We start from the raw sequence: 24,288 nt of genomic DNA, 5'->3' as shown, positions 1-24,288 counted from the left end.
CCGGTTTCCCTGCGGCCATCTTCATGAAGCTGTGGGCCGCTGGAGGCTTCAGGAAAATGGCCTCCGGAGGCCACGCGTGTGCAGATTGAGATCTTGGCGGCCATTTTCCTGAAGCCGCCTCACAGCAGGTAGTGGTAAACAAGTAGTATGGAGGAGGAAAAGGTAGCTAAAAGGTTCAGTATTTGGTCAGTATTTTACAACAGTATTTGTTTAAGTCAGAACCAGGAGAGGAACAATCAGAGGAAAAGTATAATAGAAACACGTCACCACTTCTGTATTTATCACCCACTCCTGGTTTTGACTTATAAATACTGATGTAAAATCCTGTACGTGTGAATGTGGACTACGGGTAAGGGCGTTTATCACTCAGGATCCCATCTTGTAGTCAGAGAAGAGAGTTCCCAATTAAGAGTAGCTCCCTCTCTGTTGGATCTGTGTAACGAGATATTGAAACGCATATGACTTGCCGTAGTGGATTTTTGTGCCTTTGTGATATATCAGATGTTTGTCAGCAGGTTTAAGAAGTGCAGCATACACTCACCTTTTCTCCTTTTACTCCGCTACAGTCACATTTGGTAGTTCCACACCCGTTACATGCCTGAAAATAAAACAAGAATATTTATGTTACTAGTTTAGGCAAGAATTATCAGTCAATAATAAATGCAACTCAATACTGTACATAGACTGTTTAATAAAAACATGATCTTAATTGCTGAATATCGAACTATTCAAGTCCAATAAATATAATGTTAACAGAAAGATCAAAATAGCAGTCATATTCGGACCTGGTTCCCAATGGAGCCCAAAGATGGCACCAGTATATTATATGGCACATTGTAGGTGCGGGCATTGTTACAGATTTTTTAGCAGGAAAGTATGACATTTTCAGAAAAGACTTTAAATATTTAACCTACATTTATATATATGAAATATAAGCAATGAAAACATGCAGAAACAATATACAGTTTAGGAATCAGATACTTATAGACAATACCACAGTGGGGTATTGAAACAATGACAAAAAAATGGTAAATGTGGTTGTGCAATGGTGTTAACTGTTTAACAGAATGCAGAGAGGGTCTGACGAGAAGAGCGGTCTGCACCTTGTAGCTTTCTCCATCTGTTTCCATTATGGCGCCATAATTCAACTGACTAATGGCTGGCACACAGAAATATGGGAGCAATGAACATAACTCTATTAACACGTTTCATTCCATTTATTAAAACCCTTTCACAACTCACTTTATACAAATCCTAAATCCTTCCAAATATTTTGCTTTGCTAGAAACATCTGATGACGCAATATTGTGCACATTCCTTATCTAAGCAGTAGCACCATCAGCCATTAATAGCAGCTGATATGTGCTACGCTCAGAATGAACTCCTATCTGTATGAACTGTGGCTGATCAATGTGTCCGCCATCAGAACATATTTTTCCTACTATCTCTCAATGCAGTTTTGGCCAGCATTTTCAGATTATTCCTTTTTTTTTTCGATATCTGATTAGAACTCCCTTGGTGCTTTGATGTGGTGAATATTATAATAACTTCAACCTGCAACATCTCATCCAAATAAGGAGCTATGGATCTACGACTCTGCTTATCTCAGGAATGTCTAGTAGCCTCTTCACTGTGAAATCCTGATATGAAATATATTATAAGCTTGGCTGCCATCCTAGCTGAATGCCAAAATTTGCCACCTTAGAATCCCTCTGATGAGATTATAACTTATTTATAAATGTTTGTTATACAATTTATTTAACTTTACATTATCGTATAAGAAAACTAGTACAATACCGGTACAATACAGACTAGTACCATAACATTTCAGTCTGTACTGATAGGTCAGGAAACCACGTAATAATCAACCCCTTCTCAATTTCTATATTCCTCCTTGTAAAATAACAACTGGTTGAGGTTGACACTCACCTCCAGTGCCGACGCCATTCCATCAATAGGGAGAAACCTTCAGCCAATCAGCAGCCATTTTACTCTCACTACCTTCGGACGTAACGGACATCCAAAGAGCGTCAGAGAGCAGCAACAGCTCTCACTTCTTCTGGGTGTCAATTTCATCCGAGGGAAGTGGGAGTGAAGTGACTGCTGATTGGCTGCAGGGTTCTCCCTATTGATGGAATGGTGAAATAATAACATCACGCGAGCCCCAGTACAGCCAATGTCACAACTTCTGGAATGGTGTCCTCAATGGAGGTGAGTATAGGCTGTTGTTATTTTATAAAGGGGAATATAGCAATTGAGAGGGAGTTGTCTGAGTTATGGACAACCCTATTAAAGGGTTACTCTCTACTCATCTTTTCATGTGTTAGGTTAGTTTCACATTTGCATTTAAAAACGCAGCGTTTAAAACGCATCCGCAGGTGGTAAAAAAACACATGTAAACGCGTGCAAACGCTGTGTTTTTTAGACGCATGCGTTTTCGCATGCGGTAAAAAAAACGCCGCGTTTTTACGCATTTACATGCGTTTTCCTGTGTTTGCGTTTTTGATATGCATTATGAGAAATTTCACAAGAGAAAAATCAAGATCCAGACACCGCCAATGGAACTACAGAGGGCGTGTGACATGACTCTGTGGACCAAAATATGGAAAAATTGTAGCTCTCAAAATGTGGCAACCCAAAAAATATTTTTTGGAATAAAAAGCGTCTTTAGTGTGTGACAGCTGCCAATCATAAAAATCAACTAGAAAACCCACTATAAATAGAAATGGCTAGGGTTAGGGTTTGGATCCCTAGGGTTAGGGTTAGGGCTTGGATCCCTAGGGTTAGGGTTTGGATCCCTAGGGTTAGGGTTTGGATCCCTAGGGTTAGGGTTAGGGTTTGGATCCCTAGGGTTAGGGGTAGGGTTAGAGTTTGGATCCCTAGGGTTAGGGGTAGGGTTAGGGTTAGGGCTAGGGTTTGGATCCCTTTATCACCTTGATGGTGGGGGGTGGCTTATCAGTGTGTAGACTTGTTTTTCTCTATTGAAACGCATGCGTTTAAAAACACAACCAAACGCATGTGCTTAAAAACGCATGCGTTTACATAGACAGCAATACGTTTTTTGCCGCAAAAAACGCCTCTAGAAATTACTACATGTTGCATTTCCGCAACAAAACGCAAGCATAGAAAAGACGCATGCGTCGTCAAACGCGGCAAAACGCATACAAAAAAAGCGTGCGTTTTTAATGTTAAATATAGGAAAAAAAACGCATGCGTTTATATGCGTTAAAACGCAGCGGCAAAAAATGCAAATGTGAAACCAGCCTTAAATAGGAAAAACTCCACCCAGATGATGGCCACAGGGAATGGGGCTACAGAAACAGCTGCACGTGGCCAAGTAATACTGTTTGCATAGCTTTCATAAGAACAGATATGCTATTTACAAAACTAGGCAGTTGCATAAAAAGTATGGATCACTGTGCCGCGCTCTTTTCTTAACTCCAATTCATTTCTATGGGGGTTATAGAAACAGTGTAGCTCAATTTCCAGAACTCGGAGTTTGGATGAAGTTATTCCTGTCTAAGCTTTAAAAAGCTAAAATGAGAAAAACCTTTTGACATAAATGAAAAGGTGACCAGAAATGTGCTGTGCTTAAGGATGCGTAATATTAGATGCAGGATATGAAGCTTCATTTAAAAACTATATGTCGATGGGCTACAGTAAAAATATACAACGTACATACAACAGTATAATAGTCAATCACAAACTAAGCTTCTGTTGTTCGACACATTTATGGGACTTAAGGATTTTTTTCAGCAAATACATGAATTTCTGCAAAACTCTTAGCCGTAATGTCATCTTCACTTCAGTAACCACTTGCGACACTTGCTATTAGTAAGATTAGAGGATTTAAGTGTACTTATAGGGGGGATTTACATTTAAGTGTATGGGCTGAACTAAATCCAACTAAATTTGCTGTATATTTCAAAATGTCACAGTACATTTGCAGTTTATGAGATGAGAGTGCATTAGACTATAAACATTATGAAGGACAAATGTGTACAATCTCATTATACTCTCCAAATAAACAGCTGAATAATATATTGCTAGAATAGCAGACTAAAACAAATCAGTGATGTGGAATGGGACTAGAGGTCATTGCCGTTAATAATTGCATGAGAAGGTCAGCAAATGGCATCGTACCTAAGGAAGTAACCCATTCCTTGCTGTAAGGAAAGGGTCCTTTCTAAGTAAAGAAGATGGATTCTTTATTCATAGGGTGCAGAAATAGTTTTACAATAAAGACACTTAAACAATCATACATTAACTTAATGAAAGTAAGAACAAACTAAAGTATTCATCTTCCAGGCAGAGGTACAGGTCCTTCTCAAAAAATTAGCATATAGTGTTAAATTTCATTATTTACCATAATGTAATGATTACAATTAAACTTTCATATATTATAGATTCATTATCCACCAACTGAAATTTGTCAGGTCTTTTATTGTTTTAATACTGATGATTTTGGCATACAACTCCTGATAACCCAAAAAACCTGTCTCAATAAATTAGCATATTTCACCCATCCAATCAAATAAAAGTGTTTTTTAATAACAAACAAAAAAACCATCAAATAATAATGTTCAGTTATGCACTCAATACTTGGTCGGGAATCCTTTGGCAGAAATGACTGCTTCAATGCGGCGTGGCATGGAGGCAATCAGCCTGTGACACTGCTGAGATGTTATGGAGGCCCAGGATGCTTCAATAGCGGCCTTAAGCTCATCCAGAGTGTTGGGTCTTGCGTCTCTCAACTTTCTCTTCACAATATCCCACAGATTCTCTATGGGGTTCAGGTCAGGAGAGTTGGCAGGCCAATTGAGCACAGTAATACCATGGTCAGTAAACCATTTACCAGTGGTTTTGGCACTGTGAGCAGGTGCCAGGTCGTGCTGAAAAATGAAATCTTCATCTCCATAAAGCATTTCAGCCGATGGAAGCATGAAGTGCTCCAAAATCTCCTGATAGCTAGCTGCATTGACCCTGCCCTTGATGAAACACAGTGGACCAACACCAGCAGCTGACATGGCACCCCACACCATCACTGACTGTGGGTACTTGACACTGGACTTCAGGCATTTTGGCATTTCCTTCTCCCCAGTCTTCCTCCAGACTCTGGCACCTTGATTTCCGAATGACTTGCAAAATTTGCTTTCATCAGAAAAAAGTACTTGGGACCACTTAGCAACAGTCCAGTGCTGCTTCTCTGTAGCCCAGGTCAGGCGCCTCTGCCGCTGTTTATGGTTCAAAAGTGGCTTTACCTGGGGAATGCGGCACCTGTAGCCCATTTCCTGCACACGCCTGTGCACGGTGGCTCTGGATGTTTCCACACCAGACTCAGTCTACTGCTTCCTCAGGTTCCCCAAGGTCTGGAATCGGTCCTTCTCCACAATCTTCCTCAGGGTCCGGTCTCCTCTTCTCGTTGTACAGCGTTTTCTGCCACATTGTTTCCTTCCAACAGACTTACCATTGAGGTGCCTTGATACAGCACTCTGGGAACAGCCTATTTGTTGAGAAATTTCTTTCTGGGTCTTACCCTCTTGCTTGAGGGTGTCAATGATGGCCTTCTTGACATGTCAGGTCGCTAGTCTTACCCATGATGGGGGTTTTGAGTAATGAACCAGGCAGGGAGTTTATAAAAGCCTCAGGTATCTTTTGCATGTGTTTAGAGTTAATTAGTTGATTCAGAAGATTAGGGTAATAGGTCGTTTAGAGAACCTTTTCTTGATATGCTAATTTATTGAGACAGGTTTTTTGGGTTATCAGGAGTTGTATGCCAAAATCATCAGTATTAAAACAATAAAAGACCTGACAAATTTCAGTTGGTGGATAATGAATCTATAATATATGAAAGTTTAATTGTAATCATTACATTATGGTAAATAATGAAATTTAACACTATATGCTAATTTTTTGAGAAGGACCTGTAGATGGCAGAATGTCCAAACCTAAAGCTGTACATGCTAACTTCTGTAATGTATGTTCTGTTAAATCAATTTCATAAGTTTATACTAGTAAATAACTTACAATAAATTTATGTCTATAACAAATTTGCTTTCTGCACATTGGTGAATTAATCAGAACCAACACTCTCATTAGTCTTTGTACTGCTATATATACTGCGAAAATAGGCCCTTAATCCTACGGTCTTCTAGGTTTATTTAGCTTTAGCATTGTCAGCGACTGTGATATTGTGCCAGCTAAATAAACACACACATATAAATATACATGAGAAACCAGAGATTTGTTTTATGATTTTAGGGCTTGAAAATGTCAGTCAAATCATACTGTATACATTACCATTTCATAAATAGTCATTGTCATAAACAGTACTAATCAGACCAAACTAGGCAATGCTAACAGAGGCATTAAATACTGTACAGTATATAAAGAAAAGTAAAAGCCTTCTACCATGTTTTCCTGAAAATAAGACAGGGTCTTATATTATTTTTTGCTCTGAAAGATGGGTTAGGGCTTATTTTCAGGGGAGGACTAATTTGTTTTTCCATGTACAACAATCTACATTTATTCTTGAACAAATAATTCAATATGTATTCAAATATAATCATGTCATCACACACTCACACTGTGCATACAAACGTACATACAGTGGTGAAAATAAGTACCGTATTTAATACTCTGCCGATTTTGAAAGAGTTTCCACCTACAAAAAATTGAGAGGTATGTGATTTTTATCGTAGGTACACTTCAATTGTGAGAGACAGAATCTTAAAAAGCCACAACCCATCTTCAATGATCTTACTATGGGAAGCAAGTTGTTGGCCAAAATCTTGCGATACATTATCCCATCCATTCTGCCTTCCATATGATGCAGTCGTCCGGTCCCCTTTGCAGAAAAGCACCCCCAAAGTATGATGTTCCCCCACCATGATTCACGGTTGGGACAGTGTTCTTGTGGTTATGCTCAACATTCTTCTTCCTCCAAAAATGGTGAGAGGAGTTGATACTAAAAAGTTCTATTTTGGTCTCATCCGACTACATGAACTTCTCCAATGCCGCCTCTGGATCATCCAGATGATCACTGGCAAACTCCAAACAGGCCTGGACATGTGCTGGCATGAGCAGGGGGACCTTGTGTGCCATGCAGGATTTTATTCCATGATGGCATAGTGTATTAATAGTAGTTTATGCTTCAGACTGTGGTCCCTGCTCTCTTCGAGTCACTGACCAGGTCCTAGTCCCTGTGTAGCTCTGGGCTGATTCCTGACCTTTCTCAGAATCATCCTTATCCCCCGAGATGAGATCTTGCATGGAACGCCAGACCAAGGCTTCTGTTTCTTCCATTTTATAATAATCGTACCAACAGTTGTTGCCTTCTCACAAAGCTGCTTGCCTATTGTCCTGTAGCCCATCCCAGCGTCGTGTAGGTCTACAATTTTGTTCCTGATGTCCTTAGGCAGCTCTTTAGCCTTGGCCATGGTGGAGAGGTTGAAGTGTGATTGATTAAGTGTGTGAACATGTGTCTTTTATACAGGTAATGAGTAAAAACAGGTGCAAGTAATAGAGGTAATGCGTGCAGAGTAGCAGAAAACTAACAGGTCTGTGAGAGCCATAATTCTTGCTGGTTCGTAGGTGATCAAATACTTATTTCATGCAATACATTGCAATTCAATTACCTATTTAAAAATCATACAATGTGATTTTCTGTTTTATATTTTTCTATTTCTCTCTCTCTGTAGAAGGGAAAACTTTCAAAATCAGCAAACACGTATTTTCCCCACTGCACACACACAAGTATATACAAACACACAGCAAAGACAAACACACATACAGTATACACATATACACACACACTGCACATACAGTATGTACCAGGATGTCTTGTTTTCAGTTCTTTATAGACTCCCACAATTAAAGGACTTTTGGTGACACCAAACATCTTAACCTCAAAATAGAAATGCTGTGGGACCAAATATAGTGGGAGGCTTGAAAAATTGCCTGATTAACCCCCCCAGTGCCGGCCCTGACTGCAACAAGACTTATGTTTGGAGTAGAGCTTACATTTCAAGCATACTGCAAAAATCCTGGAAAGTCATGTTGGGGGTTTAAGTTCAGAGTAGGTCTTATTTTGGGGAAACACTGTACCACTCAAAGACCATGGTAAAAGAAATGTAATCATTAACTGATATTTGCATAAATCAATAGTTCAAGCAAAGATTAGAAACTTGCAATATATGTTAGTAGAGAACAAGACCTTATTTTCCACTCATCAACTATAGTCTCTTCACCTTCTCTCGATTTAAAACCGAATGCGTCTTTAGAAAGGCAGAAATGAGACGGATTTATAGTTTCAATGAGAGATCAAGTTACTGTTGGTGCCAAATGAAATCGACGAAGAGGGGAGGTGTAAAAGACAGAGCAGCTGCATCTGTGAGGGATATACACGCAGATGCATAGATTTAGCTGCTGTTTCTAGTTTGTGTTCTGCCAGTGCTGAATTCACAGCTACGCTGCTCAGTACTGCTGTATATTCTCCTCCATCCTGGTGCTGCTTTTGAGGGCATACAGAAATATAGGACGATAGGTTCTTCGCTTCTCTGTGCATCAAAGAAGAATTTAATCTCTGCCCACTTTGAAGGTGTGTTGAGCAGCAAATGACAATTATATATGGATAAACAAAGGGAAAATTGGTGATATATGCAGGATTCAAGCCATATAATTGTCAGATACAGTTATAATAATAATTGTATATAGCACAAACATATTCTGCGGCACTGTACAATTGAGTAAAGTATATACTTGACAGCTAAAAACATTCCATGAGTCAGGTTTTAGCTAAAACCATTCACAAACAGAAGAAAATAAATCTTGTTGTATAAACCTAAAAAGGTACATACCAACGTTTGAACACCATAATGGTCTCGCTTGAAATGTTAGAGTTCATATTTTTACAGTAGCAAGTGATCCCAATATATTTAGTAAAATAATATCAAATACATATGTTTTACTACATACGGTGCGGATTTTATGGCTAGTTTAAAAAATATGTATTTCTGATACGTTTAAACGTCATCTTAAAGTGAACCTGTCATGTTGAAAATACAGTTTAGTCTGTGTTGTAGCAGGCTAAAGATGGAATGAGTAGCAGATCCATATGCCTGTTTGTGGGAAAAGATGTACCGGTAGTATGATTTGTACTTTATAGAACTCTGCTCTTTGAATCTCCCATTCACTTGAGTAGGAGATAAAGTGCAGCCACTAAGGGTCTTCTGTGTCCCTCCCCATAGATTGCTTACTTACAGCTACTGCAGGGGCGACTGTCAAATGCTCAGTAGGGGGGGGCGCATGTCAGACCCAACAATCTCATACTGATGACCTATCCAAAAGAAAGGGATAAGTCATCAATATGTCCTTCTCAGATAATATGTAGACTTCCTGCAGACTCCACTATACTGAGGATGGGAGCTTACTGCATACTGTCTTATCATTCGGTTAAATCTACTCATACTGGCCAGATGGAGACAAAAGCGGAATGCTCTTTTGGCTTCCGTCTGGTAAATGTGGGCCCATGTATTTCCCAGTGTATGTGTTTGGCTAAGTGCACCCTTAGTGTATTGCACTTAGCCTAACATCTACTGTACTTTAAAGCTTGGTTATAGAGTGGCTAAGTAATGGAAAAAGTATTGTCCATTATTCTAGAAATAATGTTTGAACAGCGACTGTAGAAAAATGACATATATGGAGGCTCATATTGCTAACAAGCCAAATAAAAGAAAAACAAAAAAAAACAAGACATAAAAAAATAAAACAGAATTATATGAGGAGGAAGGAACTTCCACCTGCATCCTGCTGAGGAATGTGAAATTTCCTCTTATAAGAATAGGAAGGCAAAGTTACAAAAACTTCCCAACATAAATAATGACCTCCAGGTCTATATTCATAGGACAGTCTTATGTCATGCCACTAAACACTTCATACTGCTGAATTGGGGATGGAGAAATACTGTCAATGTCTTGTAGACTTAGCAAAAATGGTGAAATGTGACACAAAGTAGAAAATAACAATCAGCTGAAATATTCTCAAGATAATATATTGTAATATAATACTAATTTTTTTTAACTCTTGAAGGGATTTTTATAATATACTCATCAATGTGTTCTGAGAGCTATTACATTTTTATTATACCATTGACATGGCAATATAGGGATATGATTTTTACAGAGCACATTGTATTTTTTAATGTCACCTTTTAGGGTACATTTAACGTTTTGCATAACTTTTACATTTTTTAGATGAATAGGGTAAGGAGAACACCAACAATTCAATAAGGAAAAGCCTCTAACCTCTCCTCACCCCAGTACTCTCATCCATTTTAATAAGAATGGTAAGATAAGTATTGCCGCCCTTTAATATATTTTATGTATCATCATTTAACATTCAGAATGAAATATACTTTGAATAGTCCAATATTGATCCATTATGTGTTGCTTAACCAGAAATCTTATTTAGATGCGTTAAGTCTGCCTAGGTTATCTGCAATTTCAGCCCTCAGGTATCATTGGAGAACAACACATTCATAAGCATCCTCATTTGAACATCATTCAAGAAATTTTTAATAAAGGAACTCAATTTCTTAAAAATTCCTTGGTCTCTGTATATTTATTTTGTCCAGTTTCCAAGTTATCAATATTTCATTTACTCCACCAGTTTAGCAACCTTAGTCAGCTATATCCACTTGGCAAGCAGACATCTCTTAGACACCAAAATAAGGATGGGGGCAAACAGAGATAGAGACCCTGTAACTGAGGGTCAGGGGTTTCTCGGGAATTGATACCAGCCACTGGATGTCATTAGATATATGATGTGATCCTGGTATAACTGGGTATGGGGGACAGGACCATATATCGTGAAATTGTAGGTAATTTGTCCCTTCTCTGGAATCTGTGGAACATTGTGGTGTGCAGGGATGTCAAAAACAATAAATTGATGAATGCATCAGTTTAAAGAATATTTCACATGATCTTTAATTTATGACAACTCCATGATTGTTTCCCCACCCCTGTAATATTTTTGTTTGTATGTCAACTCCTGGCAGGGGATTTTCACATTGGTTACATGATTGAATATTGCCAAATGAGAAGCATTTTCTGGTGTCTTATGTGTTTAGTCGACCGAGTGTTCTTCCTGAGTATTTCCCACTGAATCAAAACTATATAAATTGCATAATGTTCAAACATCCTTAATGATGAGTTGGGATACTATACTTTACACGTAACTCAGGTAAGCTGAGATATCTATTTTCTTGTATGTAGCAGATGATTGACGAGTCAAATCCCCTTTTCTCTTAACACCTTGAATAAATTGTTCTCCAAGCCTTGTTGAAATCTCAGATATCCCCAGATTGTCATGTTTCCTTATGAGAAAAGGTAGTTTGAAATGTTCACTAGCAGCCTTCCAAGCAACATTCCAACTAAAGATTTGTAAATCATGGCACATGCAATATTTCCACTATAATTTGGACTTTTCACTTCTGTTATTGAATTTGAAAAGTGGTAAGAAAAGTGAGGGGAGTAACAATAACATTGACGAATTAAAACTTTGCAAATCCATGACTTTCTGAGAGGCATATCTTTTTATTTTACTGACTTTAGAATGAGTTCTAGTTAATTGAAAGGATTTTCCTGAATCAAGCCAATGATTGGCCACAGCAGTCACCTGGCAACTGCATGTCATCGCTGCAGTACAGTCAACTAAAGGATTTTGCTAAAGGATGGGAGATTTTGGTACAATCCTGAAAAGAAAGAATTGGAAGCATTTAAAGAGACCAGGATGGATGGACATAGAACTTAAACACTTGTTAAAAACAAAAAAAAAAGTACCGTACCTGGACATAACAGTCCCCAAATCAGGACCATTGAAAAGATTTAAAAAAAAAAAACAACAAAACACAACTATGTATGTTTGTTAGTAGTGAAAAAAGAAAAAAAAAATCTAGAACATTTGTAAAAAGGAAACAATTTTTACTTTGTCGCTTATTTTTTTTTTATTTTTAAAGAGCCATAATTATTTTTTGATCGCTGGAGCTGTGCAAGGTCTTGTTTTTTGTGTGGGAAGCAAACTTTTTTTTTTATTTATGTAATTTTCTGGTAACTACAATGTTTCCATATGGAGATTGTACCTGCAGTCACATATGTAGCCTAGCTACAGGCGCATGTTCAACACAGACATGACGGTCTTCAGAAGACTATTGGCATTGCGCTCAGCGTCTGCTGCAGTCAGAGACTGACAGTGGCATTTGAGGCAGATGATGGCCAAGTAACATAGCCATCATCTGCAGGGAAAGATGCAGGCTCAGATAATGAGCCTGCATCAAAGACAGTGAGCAGACACTGGACATGGCAATATGTCCAATATCAATAATGGATTAAATTGGCCTTAAATTTTACACATTTTTATGTTTTTTCATTGTAGCATTTCAGGTGACATCATTTTTAATATTTGGCGACATTACTGTTTTATAGCTTTTATTGGGAGAAATAGAAAAAAAATTGTCTTTTGATATTTACAATGTTACACTTACTGCACAAATAAAGTGTTGGCTTTATTCCATGGGTCAGCCCTATTCTGGGGATACCAAATGTTTGTTGTGTTATTTATATTTTATTACTTTAGAGATTCAAATTACCGTATATACTTGAGTATAAGCCAAGAATTTCAGCCCATTTTTTAGGCTAAAATTGCCCCTCTCGGCTTATACACGAATCATACCCAGGGGTCGGCTGGGGAGGGGGAGCAGAGCTGTGTAAGCATACTCACCTGCTCCTGGCGCGGTCCCTGCTTTCCCGGCGCCGGCAGCTTCTTCCTGTAGTGAACGGCCACATGGTACCGCTCATTACAGTAATGAATATGGACTCGATTCCACTCCCATATGGGTGGAGCCGCATATTCATTACTACGCCGGGGAAGCAGGGACAGCACCAGGAACAGGTGAGTATAAGCAGTGCGCGATATTCACCTGCTCCCCGTTCCACCGTTGCTGGCCGCCGCTGCGTCTTCTGCATCCCCTGCACTGATGCTCAGGTCAGAGGGCACGGTGACGCGATTAGTGCGCACCACCCTCTGCCTGAGCAGTCAGTGCAGTGGATGGGGAATGTAGTGGTGGCTGGCGGCAGTGGAACGGGGAGCAGGTGAGTACAGCAAGTGCCGGCAGCCTGAGCAATGAGAGGTGAGTATGTGATTTTTTTTTTATCACAGCAACAGCATATGGGGCAAATGTCTGTATGGAGCATCTTATGGGGCCAAAATCAGCATTTATGGAGTATTACACGGGGCAAATGTCTGTATGGAGCATCTTATGGGGCCATAATCAGCATTTATGGAGCATTCCATGGGGCAAATGACTGCATGGAGCATCTTATAGGGTCATAATCAGCATTTATGGAGCATTACATGGGCCAAATGACTGTATGGAGCATCTTATGTGGCCATAATCAGCATTTGTGCAGCATTATATGGGGCAATGTCTGTATGGAGCATCTTATGGGGTCATAATCCGCATTTGTGGAGCATTATATGGGGCAAATGTCTGTATGGAGCATCTTATGGGGCCATAATCAGCATTTGTGCAGCATTATATGGAGTGTATTTTGTATGGAGCATCTAATGGGGCCCATCATGAACTGTATGGAGCATTATATGGGGCACATGATTCAATATGGATGTTCAAAAACACTTAACCTGCTGATGGCTCAATTAATTTTAATTTTTATTGGTATCTATTTTTATTTTTGACATTTACCGGTATCTGCTGCATTTTCCACCCTAGGCTTATACTCGAGTCATTAAGTTTTCCCAGTTTTTTTGTGGCAAAATTAGGGGTCTCGGCTTTTTACTAGGGTCGGCTGATACTCAAGTATATACGGTATGTTAAATGCAAAGAGGGGGGCATATCTAAAGAAGAATATAATGCTGTTTGAAGAGAATGCAGGGCAAGATTTGGAAGAGCTACACCCAGTAATGAAGTAACGTTGCAAAGGAGATCAAAAGCAATGAAAAAGGATTTTAGGGGTGTGTAAAAAGCAAAAGAAAAGTCAAAGATGCTATATGATTTTACAGGATGAAGAGGGTGAAGAGGTTAAAAATGATGTTTGGAATGCTGAACTTTTCAATTCCTATTTTGCATCTGTGTTCTCTAAGATAGCAATTGTAACATCAACTGATCTTCACTGTACTATCAAAGGAATAAAATAATCCACACTATCTATAAATGGAGAGATGGTGAGGGAACATTTAGCTAATTTAAATTAAGTTAACTCTACTGGTCCAGATGCTTTACATCCTAGGTAACTGAAAGAGAAAACAGATGAAATTTCAAAACCAATATAAGAAGGGCAAATGCTGTTCCTATCATCAAAAAAGGAAAGCAGATAGAGCCTGGAAATAATAGGCCAGTGAGCTATACTTTTATACCAGAAAAGATATTTGAGCAAATTATTATACAGCCTGTATGTAAGCACTTGGATAAGAATACAGTAATTAACCAGAGCCAGCATGGGTTTGTAGTAAACAAGCCATGCCACACTAATCTAATTTCCTTCTATGATGGAATCACTGACTGGGTGGATCAGGGAAATGCGGTAGATATAGTATATTTCAACTTCAGCAAAGCATTTGATAAAGTATCTCATACCATCCTTATTGAAAAATTTATCAAGTATGGGATTGGCAAGTCTATGGTTAGTTGGATTCATAACTGGCTCAGTCATTATACCCACAAGACTCTGTCCTGGCCCCAGGGTTGTTCAACATTTTTATAAATGATCAAGATAAGGGAACTGAAGGTAAACTAATCAAATTTGCAGACTATTCAAAGCTAGGAGGATGAGCTATCACTAGATGAGATGTTAAAATCTATTTCGTTTTGGTCCGCCATCTTATTGTGGCTTTCAGGCTGCTGTTTTTTTTCCTCTGGTGCTGGGTTTGTCCTAGGTCAGGTGATTTCTTCACCCTTTATTACCCAGCACTTGCCTCCCAGTCCTTGCTGGACAACAGTGTTAATCCGCTAGTGTTCTGGCTTGGTGCCTTGTTAGCTTTCTGTGATAGATATTGTGCAGTTTTGGGATCTCTAGTTCTGCCAGTTTAGTTTTTTGTTTTCCATTCGTTTCTGCGGCTTCCTCTCTTTTCCTTCTGCTGAGGTTACCCATTTTTGTTCCCAGTCCCTAAATCGTTCAGGGACACCCTTCCCCCCTACCTTTAGGTCTTCGTTTGGATTTAGCCTATTAAACGTCTGCCTAGTCCTAGTACAGGGTCAGCTTTTTCCCCTTCTACCCTAGTCCTAAGTTGCACATGCGTAACAGTTTGTCCAGCCGCATATAAAAAAAAATCCCTCTCCCGGATTCCGGCAATATGAACAGCGTCCAAGAACTTGCTCAACGCTTGCAAGGGTTAACTTTGGAAGTAGCTAGCATGCAACAGCACGTGACTAACTGCCCTGGAACATGCTCTGATGAACCAAAGGTAGGATTACCTGAGTTTTTTTTATTATAACGGCAGGATTTTTTTACATTTAAAAAAGCAAGTTTACTATATTTTACTATATTTTCAGCTTAGACCTAGATCCTCAGGGGATGAATTACAGCGTGTGGGAATTATCATGTCTTTATTGCGAAGTGAACCCCAAATTTGGGCATTTTCATTACATCCTGATGATCCTTGCTTGATGTCAGTAGAAGCATTTTTTATTGCTATGGGGTTGTTATATGATGATCCTGATCGGGTCACTGCAGCTGAGGCAGAGCTTAGACAGGGTTCTAGTGATGCTGAGAGATATTGCACCCTGTTCAGATGATGGGCCGCAGAGGTCAGGTGTAATGACCCAGCACTCAAGAGTCAGTTTTTAGCAGGTTTGAGTGAAAGGGTTAAAGATTTACTCATTGCATATCCAGCACCTGATACTTTGGAAACTGCTATGCAGTTAGCTATCCGTGTGGATAGAAGATTGAGAGACAGGCATAATGATGAGAAGGCTCCAACTATGCTGGACCCAGCTCCCCAGGATACCTCCATCAACAGCGGGGAACCGATGCAACTTGGGGCAATGTCCTCTCTTTCCCAGGAGAGGGAGAGGAGGTTCTCTGAGGATCTATGCTTGTATTGTGGTAAGGCTGACCATTTTATTAAGCAATGTGAGGGTCGAATAAGGAAGGGAAAAAAAATTCAGTAGGAGCAACAATCCCGTTCATATTGCGCTTTTATGTTCCACAGGAGTTTTTTTTTCTGGAAATACCAACTATCGTGGTCATTCTATTGATTTTCAGGTAATGGTGGATTGTGGTTCTGCACTTAATTTGATTGATCAACAATTTCTAGACAAATATAAGTTTTATTCTGAATCATTGTCATCCCCTTTTCCTGTTGTGGCGATTGATAACACTCCCCTGGAGCATGGGTGCGTTTCTTGAATGGGTTTCCACTTATTGTGAATATGAAACATCAGGAGTGTATGGACTTGTTTGTTCTTCCTAAACTGCCTTTCCCAGTCATCCTGGGTTTACCCTGGTTAAAAATGCACAATCCTTTGCTGGACGGGTCGTCTAGTACCATAAAGTCCTTGGGTCAGGGGTGTTACTGTAAATGTTGTAATGTTCATGTTGCTGCTATTGTGAAGAGGGAACTACTTGAAGCCATTCAGGATTTCTGGAGGGTATTTTCGGAAGTTGAGTCACAAGCTCTACCACCCCATAGAGATTCCGAATGCGCTATTAAGTTCGTTCCAGGTGCTAAACTCCCTAAGAGTCGTTTATTTAATCTGACGATTCCCAAGAGGGAGGCCTTAAAGGAATTCCTACAGATTAGTTTAGTTGCAGGTCATATAAGGCCCTCTAACTACCCTGTGGCCGTAGGAATATTTTTGTAAAAAAAAAGGATGGGGGTCTTAGGCCGTGTCTGGATTTTAAGGAGATTAATAAGATCACTTTGCGCAATCCTTACCCGTTGCCGCTAATTCCAGATTTGTTTAGTCAACTAGCCGGAGCAAAGTGATTCTCTAAAATAGACCATTGTTGGGCATATAATTTGCTGCGGGTGAAGGAGGGCGATGAAAGGAAGACAGCTTTTAATACCCTGGAAGGTCATTTTGAGTGTCTAGTGATACCTTTTAGCCTTACGAATGCACCTGCATTTTTTCAAAATGTAATTAATGACATTATGAGGCCATTGATCAGTAGAAGTGTTATTGCTTATTTGGATGATATTTTGATTTACTCACCTGATCTGGAGTTGCATTGGTAGAGAGTCTGCGAAGTTCTTCAGATTTTGAGCAAAAACACTCTTTGCTAAATTGGAGAAGTGCGAATTTGCGGTACAGAAAATTTGTTTTTCGTGGTACTTTGTCTCCAGTGATGGGTTTGAGATGGACCCTGTGAAGGTTCAGGCAGTTTTGGAGTGGCCTAGGCCTGAATGTTTAAACTCGTTTTTTTAGGGTTTGCTAACTATTATAGAAAATTCATAAAGAATTTTTCTGTTATCGCTAAACCTCACCAAGACCTCACTGACCTCACCAAGAAAGGTTCTAATACTGTCCAATGGTCTACTGGGCATGTTAAGGCTTTTGAGCATCTCAAGGAGAGGTTTAGCTCTGCTCCTGTATTGATCCAGACAGATGAGACTAAACCATTTCTGGTAGAGGTGGATGCCTCATAAGTAGGGGTGGGGGCAGTTCTGTCCCAGGAGGGAGAGGATGGGGTGCTTCGCTGTGCTTTCTTTTCTAAAAATTTTTTTGGAGACTAAGCTCAACTATGATGTTGGGAACCGAGAGTTGCTGGCTACTAAACTTGCGTTTGAGCATTGGTAACATTTTTTGGAGGGGGCTAGACATCCGATACAGGTTTTTACTGATCATGAGATTCTGATATATTTGGATGCTGCTAAAAGTTTGAATGCCCGTCAAGCTAGGTAAGCACTGTTTTTTGCCCGCTTCCATTTCTCTGTAACTTATATCCCTGGGACAAAGAATGTCAAAGTGGATGCTTTGTCTCGTACTTTCTCTCCAACTGTTAATACTGAGAAGGAGGAATGTATTTTGCAGAGAGGGGTGGTGGTGGTAGCATTGGGTTCTGAGTTAGAGAATAGCATCCTAGAAGCCCAGAATGCTGCACCAACAAACACTCCGTATGGTAAATTATTATTTGTGCCTAGAGCCTTGAGGAGAGCTTTTATTGCTATATGTCATGAGTCTCGTTTGGAAGGTCATCTAGGGATTTTGGAAACTAGAAAGTCGATCAGTTGAAGTTTCTGGTGGCCAGGGTGGCAAAGAGAAATAATCAAGTGGGTGCGTCAGTGTATTGTGTGCTCTAGGTCAAAGGCCTCACATGCCCCGGCTGCAAGGTTGCTTTGCCCTTTGGACGTTCCTAGTTCACCATGGACGCATCTTGCTATGGAATTTATCACTGATCTGCGGTCTCAGGATTTTTCTGTCATCTGGGCTGTTGTGGATAGGTTTAGTAAGATGTGTCATCTGGTTCCATTCAATAAATTACCCTGTGCCAAGACTCTAGCTATGGCATTTGTGAAAGATATTGTCAGGCTACATGGTGTTCCCACGGACATTGTTTCCGATAGGGGACCACAGTTTGTGGCTCGATTTTGGCATGCTTTTTGCGACAGATTAAAGGTTCATTTGTCATTGTCGTCAGGTTATTATCCGGAATCCAATGGACAGACCGAAAGGAAGAACCAGGAAGTTGAGCAGTTTTTGAGATGTTTTGTAGCAATCATGAGATGTGGTCGGAATATCTACCACCAGCTGAGTTTGCTCTTAATAATCATACGTCTTCCTTGGCTGGGTGTTCCCCTTTTTTTGCTGTACAGGGAGACATCCATCTTTCGGTCCGTTTACTAACATTGGGGCGGAGGTGTCTGAGGAGGGAAGTTTTTATGGAAATTTGGAAAGGGTTTGGACCAGTGTACACCATAATTTGAAAGAGGCAAATAGGAGGACAAAGAAATATTTTGACAAGAAAAGAAGGGAAGCGTAGTTTGAAGTTGGGGACATGGTCTGGTTGTCTTCTAGGAATATGTGTTTGAAGATCCCTTCTAAAAAACTGGGGCCCAAGTTTGTAGGACCCTTCAAGGTGGTTCAGATTGTCAACTCGGCAGCGGTGAGATTGGACATCCCCTCATCCTGGAGAATTCAGTTTTTCATGTATCTTTACTGAAGAGAGTTCACACGCCAGATAAGGAGACGATGCCGATTGTTCCTCCAATTGATGAGGATGGTGAGTTTGAGATTTCAAGCATTCTAGATTCCAGGTGGCACAGAGGCAGGTTGCAGTATCTCGTGTCCTGTAAGGGTTTCGGTCCCGAGGATAACTCCTGGGTGAAGGCTGAGGACGTCTCAGCCTCAAGGCTGATTAAGGCTTTTCACAGGAGATTTCTGAATAAGGCTCAGCCAAGAGGATCCAGAGGATCCTCGTAAAAGGGAAGGTACTGTTAGAATCTATTTCATTCTGATCCGCCATCTTGCTGTGGTTTTCAGGCTGCTTTTCTTTTTCCTCTGGTGCTGGGTTTGTCCTAGGTCAGGTGATTGCTTCACCCTTTATTACCCAGCACCTGCCTTCCAGTCCTTGCTGGACAACAGTGTTAATCCGCTAGTGTACTGGCTTGGTGCCTTGTTAGCTTTCTGTGTTAGATATTGTGCAGTTCTGCGATCTCTAGTTCTGCCAGTTTTGTTTTTGGTTTTAAATTCGTTTCTGTGGCTTCCTCTATTTTCCTACTGGGAAGTTACCCATTTTTGTTCCCAGTCCCTAGATCGTTCAGGGATACCCTTCCCTACCTGTAGGTCTTCGTTTGAGTTTAGCCTAGGAAACGTCGGTGGGTCTATTCATAAGGAATAGGTCACCCACTCCATCATAGGGTTTCAGCCTAGTCCTAGTACAGGGTCAGCTTTTCCCCTTTTACCCTAGTCATGAGTCACAGATCCGTAACAGGAGACAGAGATAGGATTCAGAAGGATCTAGATAAGCTTGAACAATGGTCGGCAACTAATAGAATGGTATTTAACAGAGAATAATGGTATTTTCTACATCTGTGCAAGAAAAACAAAAATTGCATCTACAGAAAGGGAGAATTAGAACTAAGCAACAGCATGTTTGAAAACATCTTGGGTATACGAATAGATCACACACTGCATTGAGTCAACAGTGTGATGCAGCAGCAAAAAAAAAATAAACACAGAAATATCTGAAGGGATGTCACAGCGTAGAGGGATCATCCTTATTCTCATTTGCACAAGGAAAAACGAGAAGCAATGGAATAAAACATAAAGGGAGAAGATAAAGATTAGATATTAGAAAAATCTTTTTGACAGTGAGGCTGAACAATGAGTGGCACAGGCTGCCATGAGAGATGGTGAGTCATCCTTCAATAGAAGTCTTCAAACAGAGGATAGACAGACATCTGTCTGATATGGATTAGTGAATCCTGCATTGAGCAGAGGGTTGTACACAATGACCCTGCAGGCCCCTTCCAATTCTAACATTCTATGATTTTATGAAATAGCAGGGAAAAGCACAAAAAACTGTTCCAGGTAACACTACTTTTATTATACGATGTAATTTCCCCATCCGACGCCTTCTCCCGTTTTTGACTTTTTTTTGTTTGTTTTTTAAATCTTTTTTAACTTTATTTATTTTTTGGGGGAGGCAGAGTGCACAAAAATTCCATGACACCATTGTCATTTTGGGATGTTCACCGCCTTGGTTAAATGAAATGTTAATTATTGTAAAACAGGTCGTTACTTTTGTGGTGATGCCAATTGTGTGAAAATTTAAAAATATTTTTTTTTTCCCTAAAATATAGCATTTTGTAATAGGAAAAAAAGGTGTGGATTTTTTTAACATTTGTAAACACTTGTTTATTTTAGCCATAAGGTGGACTCAACTATGTTATCTCTTTTTCAAATCTCATAGGTTTATCACTTACATTTAGCACATACTTATGGGGGTCCTTAAACCTCTTGCAGACAAAGCAACCAATAAGTGACAGAGAGGGAGACTTTCCCTTTTTTTGGACACATTGGTCATTATTAACCATTGTATCTTAAGGTTTAAACTGTGATTGTAGCTATCTTTCAAGTGTCTTGTTATCATAATGTACTTGCTGGTTCTGACACTCTGTATATACTGGAGTGCTACAATTTAAACTGCTTCCAGCATGAGTCTATGACATAACACTTACATTGGAAGCTGCTTTCTTGCATCTATGTTAAGATAAATTAATGCTTTTTTCTGACCTACACGACTAGGGAAAACAGCCAGACCACCAAGACTGAGAACAATAACCACACTAACTTTTGTCTTACTAAAGGTATCGTTCTGTATTACATATAAAGCATAGATCATAAATTATTTGTGATTTGTTCTTGTTTTTAATACCGTAGCTGTATGAGGCTTGTTTTGTTGTGGCTTGAGATGTACTTTATGTAGATGCCATTTATTGGTACATACAATGCCCTTGCCATTAATTTTTATATTTTTTTTAATAAATTAAGAAAAAGGCAGGCAATTTCACTTTTACGTGTTGTAATGGTCATATCAATAATAATTATGCATATATATAATTTTGTCTTGGCCTAGAATAACGATAACACGATTAAAGGTCAGTCCCTTCCATGAATGCAAAATGATTATAAATGACAGGTTATAAAACATTTGGCAAAGTTACTGTCAAGTTACGGTAAGTCAAGACTTCCTTTAGTGTTGTAGAAACAAAATATAAGGAATGTATCATAGATATTAATAGACTATCAAATACTTTGGCTAGCTAAGCCTATCCATGAAATGGTAATGTCAGTGCTGTCCAGGGTCCTGATTAATAAAGTTAGAACACACAACTTAGTGAACAAAACTTCTGTAATTTCATAATTATCAATTAATAATATCATGTAAATTAGCATTAGCTGTTTTATAAAGACTTACATTGTGGGTATACATGCATACTGATTATTAAGGTGGATATTGCGTGATAGTCATAAAGGATAACTAATTTGGCACAATATGCAAATTGCCTCTTCCGAGAAGATGAGGACTTGAACTCTATAGCGCCACCTGTTGGAACTAGCGATCCTAAAAGCCACAATCAACCCTTTAACGAGTCTTGCAATATGACTTAGGATAAAAGCCAAATCAGTATCTCAATTTGGCACAAAACATTTAATTCAGTCATGAACTGCATGACAAACAAGTGGTTTACATCTTTCTTCTACATTTGGGTGAATTTCTTACCAATTTAGACCTTTTATATATGTGAAATATCGTAATAACATTGTAATACAAACTAGGGACATGAAGTAGGTGAAAGCATTCTTGTTTAAATTGAAACCCAAAAGTAAAGTTATGCATGATGCTTGGAAAAGCACGGCTAGTATTAAAAGGCTCGAGCAACAACAGCTTTAACCCCTTAACGACACGCCTTTTAATGGTAGCAGTTAAGGGTACTTATTCATCAGTGCCGCTGAGAAATAAGCCTATAGCGCCCCAGAGTTGGAAAATCTCAGGGGGCCTTGGCTACTGGGGGAGCCAAGACCACGGAGAACATGATTCGGGTTGGTTTTTACCATCCCCAGTGGTGTGACCGCAAAAAAAAGTGTGATTTCCCATTTGTTTCTCTCTCCTCTGATATGATCTAGCAGATCAGAAAAGAGAGAAATGGGGTCCCACGAGCCCTCAATACCTCTGGTGTCCCCTGGTCCCTCCAGCTCTGTAGCCCAGCCTTCAGCGTCTTCTTCTGGGAAGAAAATGGTGGGCGCATGCGCAGTGTGCCTGCCGGCCGGCACACGTCACAAATAGGTTTTTCCTATAGGTTCATTTTGATCAAAATAATTTAAAAAAAAACTGAAAATCAAGCTCCCCTTTATCACCCCCTTCTGTAAAAATAATAAAATAAAAGAAATGTATTTATTTCCATTTTTTCATTAGGGTTAGGGTCGGGGCTAGGGTTGGGGTTAGAGCTAGGGTTAGAGTTGGGCTAGGGTTAGAGCTAGGGTTATGGTTGGGTTAGGGTTGGCTAGGGTTGGAGCTAGGGTTGGGGTTGTGGCTAGGGTTGGGGTTAGAGCTAGGGTTATGGTTGGGATTGTGTTAGGGTTGGGGCAAGGGTTAGGGTTGTGTTGGGGTTAGGGTTGTGGTGTTGGGCTTAGGGTGGTGTTGGGTTTAGGGTTGTGGTTAGGGATATGGTTAGGGTTGGGATTAGGGTTGGGGTTAGGGCTGTGTTAGGGTTGGAGTTAAAATTGAGGGGTTTCCACTGTTTAGGTACATCTGGGGGTCTCCAAACGCGACTGCGACATGGTGCCCGCCATTGATTCCAGCCAATTTTGTGTTAAAAAAATCAAACCGTGCTCCCTCCCTTCTGAGCCCTGCCATGTGCCTAAACAGTGGATTTTCCCCACATACGGTGTATCAGTGAACTCAGGAAAAATTGCACAACAAATTTTGTGGTCAACTTTGTCCTGATACCCTTGTGAAAATAAAAATGGTTCCAAAGTAATTTTTATTTTTTTTAAATTAAAATGTTCATTTTTTTCCTTCCACATTGCTTTAGTTCTCGTGAAGCACCTGAAGGGTTAATAAACTTCTTACATGTGGTTTTGTGCAACTTGAGGGGTGCAGTTTTTAGAATGGTGTCACTTTTCGATATTTTCTGTCATATTGACCCCCCACACACACACACTCACTTCAATTGTGAGGTGGTCCCTATAAAAATGTTTTTTTAAATTTTGTTGGAAAAATAAGAAATGGCTGGTCATCTTTTAACCCTTATGACGTCCTAACTAAAAAAAAAATATGTTTCCAAAATTGTGCTGATGCAACGCAGACATGTGGGAAATGTTATATATTAACTATTTTGTGCAATATGACTCTCTGATTTAAGGGCACAAAAATTAAAGTTTGAAAAATGCAAAATTTTCAAAATTTTTGCCAAATTTCCATTTTTTCATAAATAAATGCAAGTCATATCGAATAAATATTGCCACTAACATGAAGTAAAATGTGTCATGAAAAAACAATCTCAGAATCAGTGGGATCCTTTGAAGCATTCCAGAGCTATAACCTCATAAAGTGACAGTGGTCAGAATTGTAAAAATTGGCCTGGTCATTAAGTAGAAAATTAGCTGTCACTAAGGGGTTAAACAACCACCGGAAAGGTGCTGGAAAGTGCTCAGGATCATGTTAGATAATGATTAGTTATCAGTTACCATGCTCCAAATTACCTTTAACAGCAATCTTTGCAAAATACATGCTTGTCTGACATATTCAAAGAAACACTCCCATCAAA

The 24,288-nt window shown here is 39.5% G+C and overlaps 1 protein-coding gene across 1 annotated transcript in view; it reads right to left on the bottom strand.

The window, feature by feature from the left end:
* The window catches only part of COL4A1 (collagen type IV alpha 1 chain), a 222,565-nt gene that overhangs the window by 135,518 nt on the left and 62,759 nt on the right, over positions 1 to 24,288 (bottom strand). The window contains exon 2 of the mRNA XM_069757930.1: positions 542 to 598. Coding sequence (XP_069614031.1) covers positions 542 to 598 — 57 coding nt within the window. The remainder of the gene's footprint in view (positions 1 to 541; positions 599 to 24,288) is intronic.

The sequence above is a fragment of the Ranitomeya imitator genome, chromosome 3, assembly GCF_032444005.1.
Source record: "Ranitomeya imitator isolate aRanImi1 chromosome 3, aRanImi1.pri, whole genome shotgun sequence".
NCBI classification, from domain to species: domain Eukaryota; kingdom Metazoa; phylum Chordata; class Amphibia; order Anura; family Dendrobatidae; genus Ranitomeya; species Ranitomeya imitator.
This window is presented reverse-complemented; position numbering and strand designations above follow the sequence as displayed.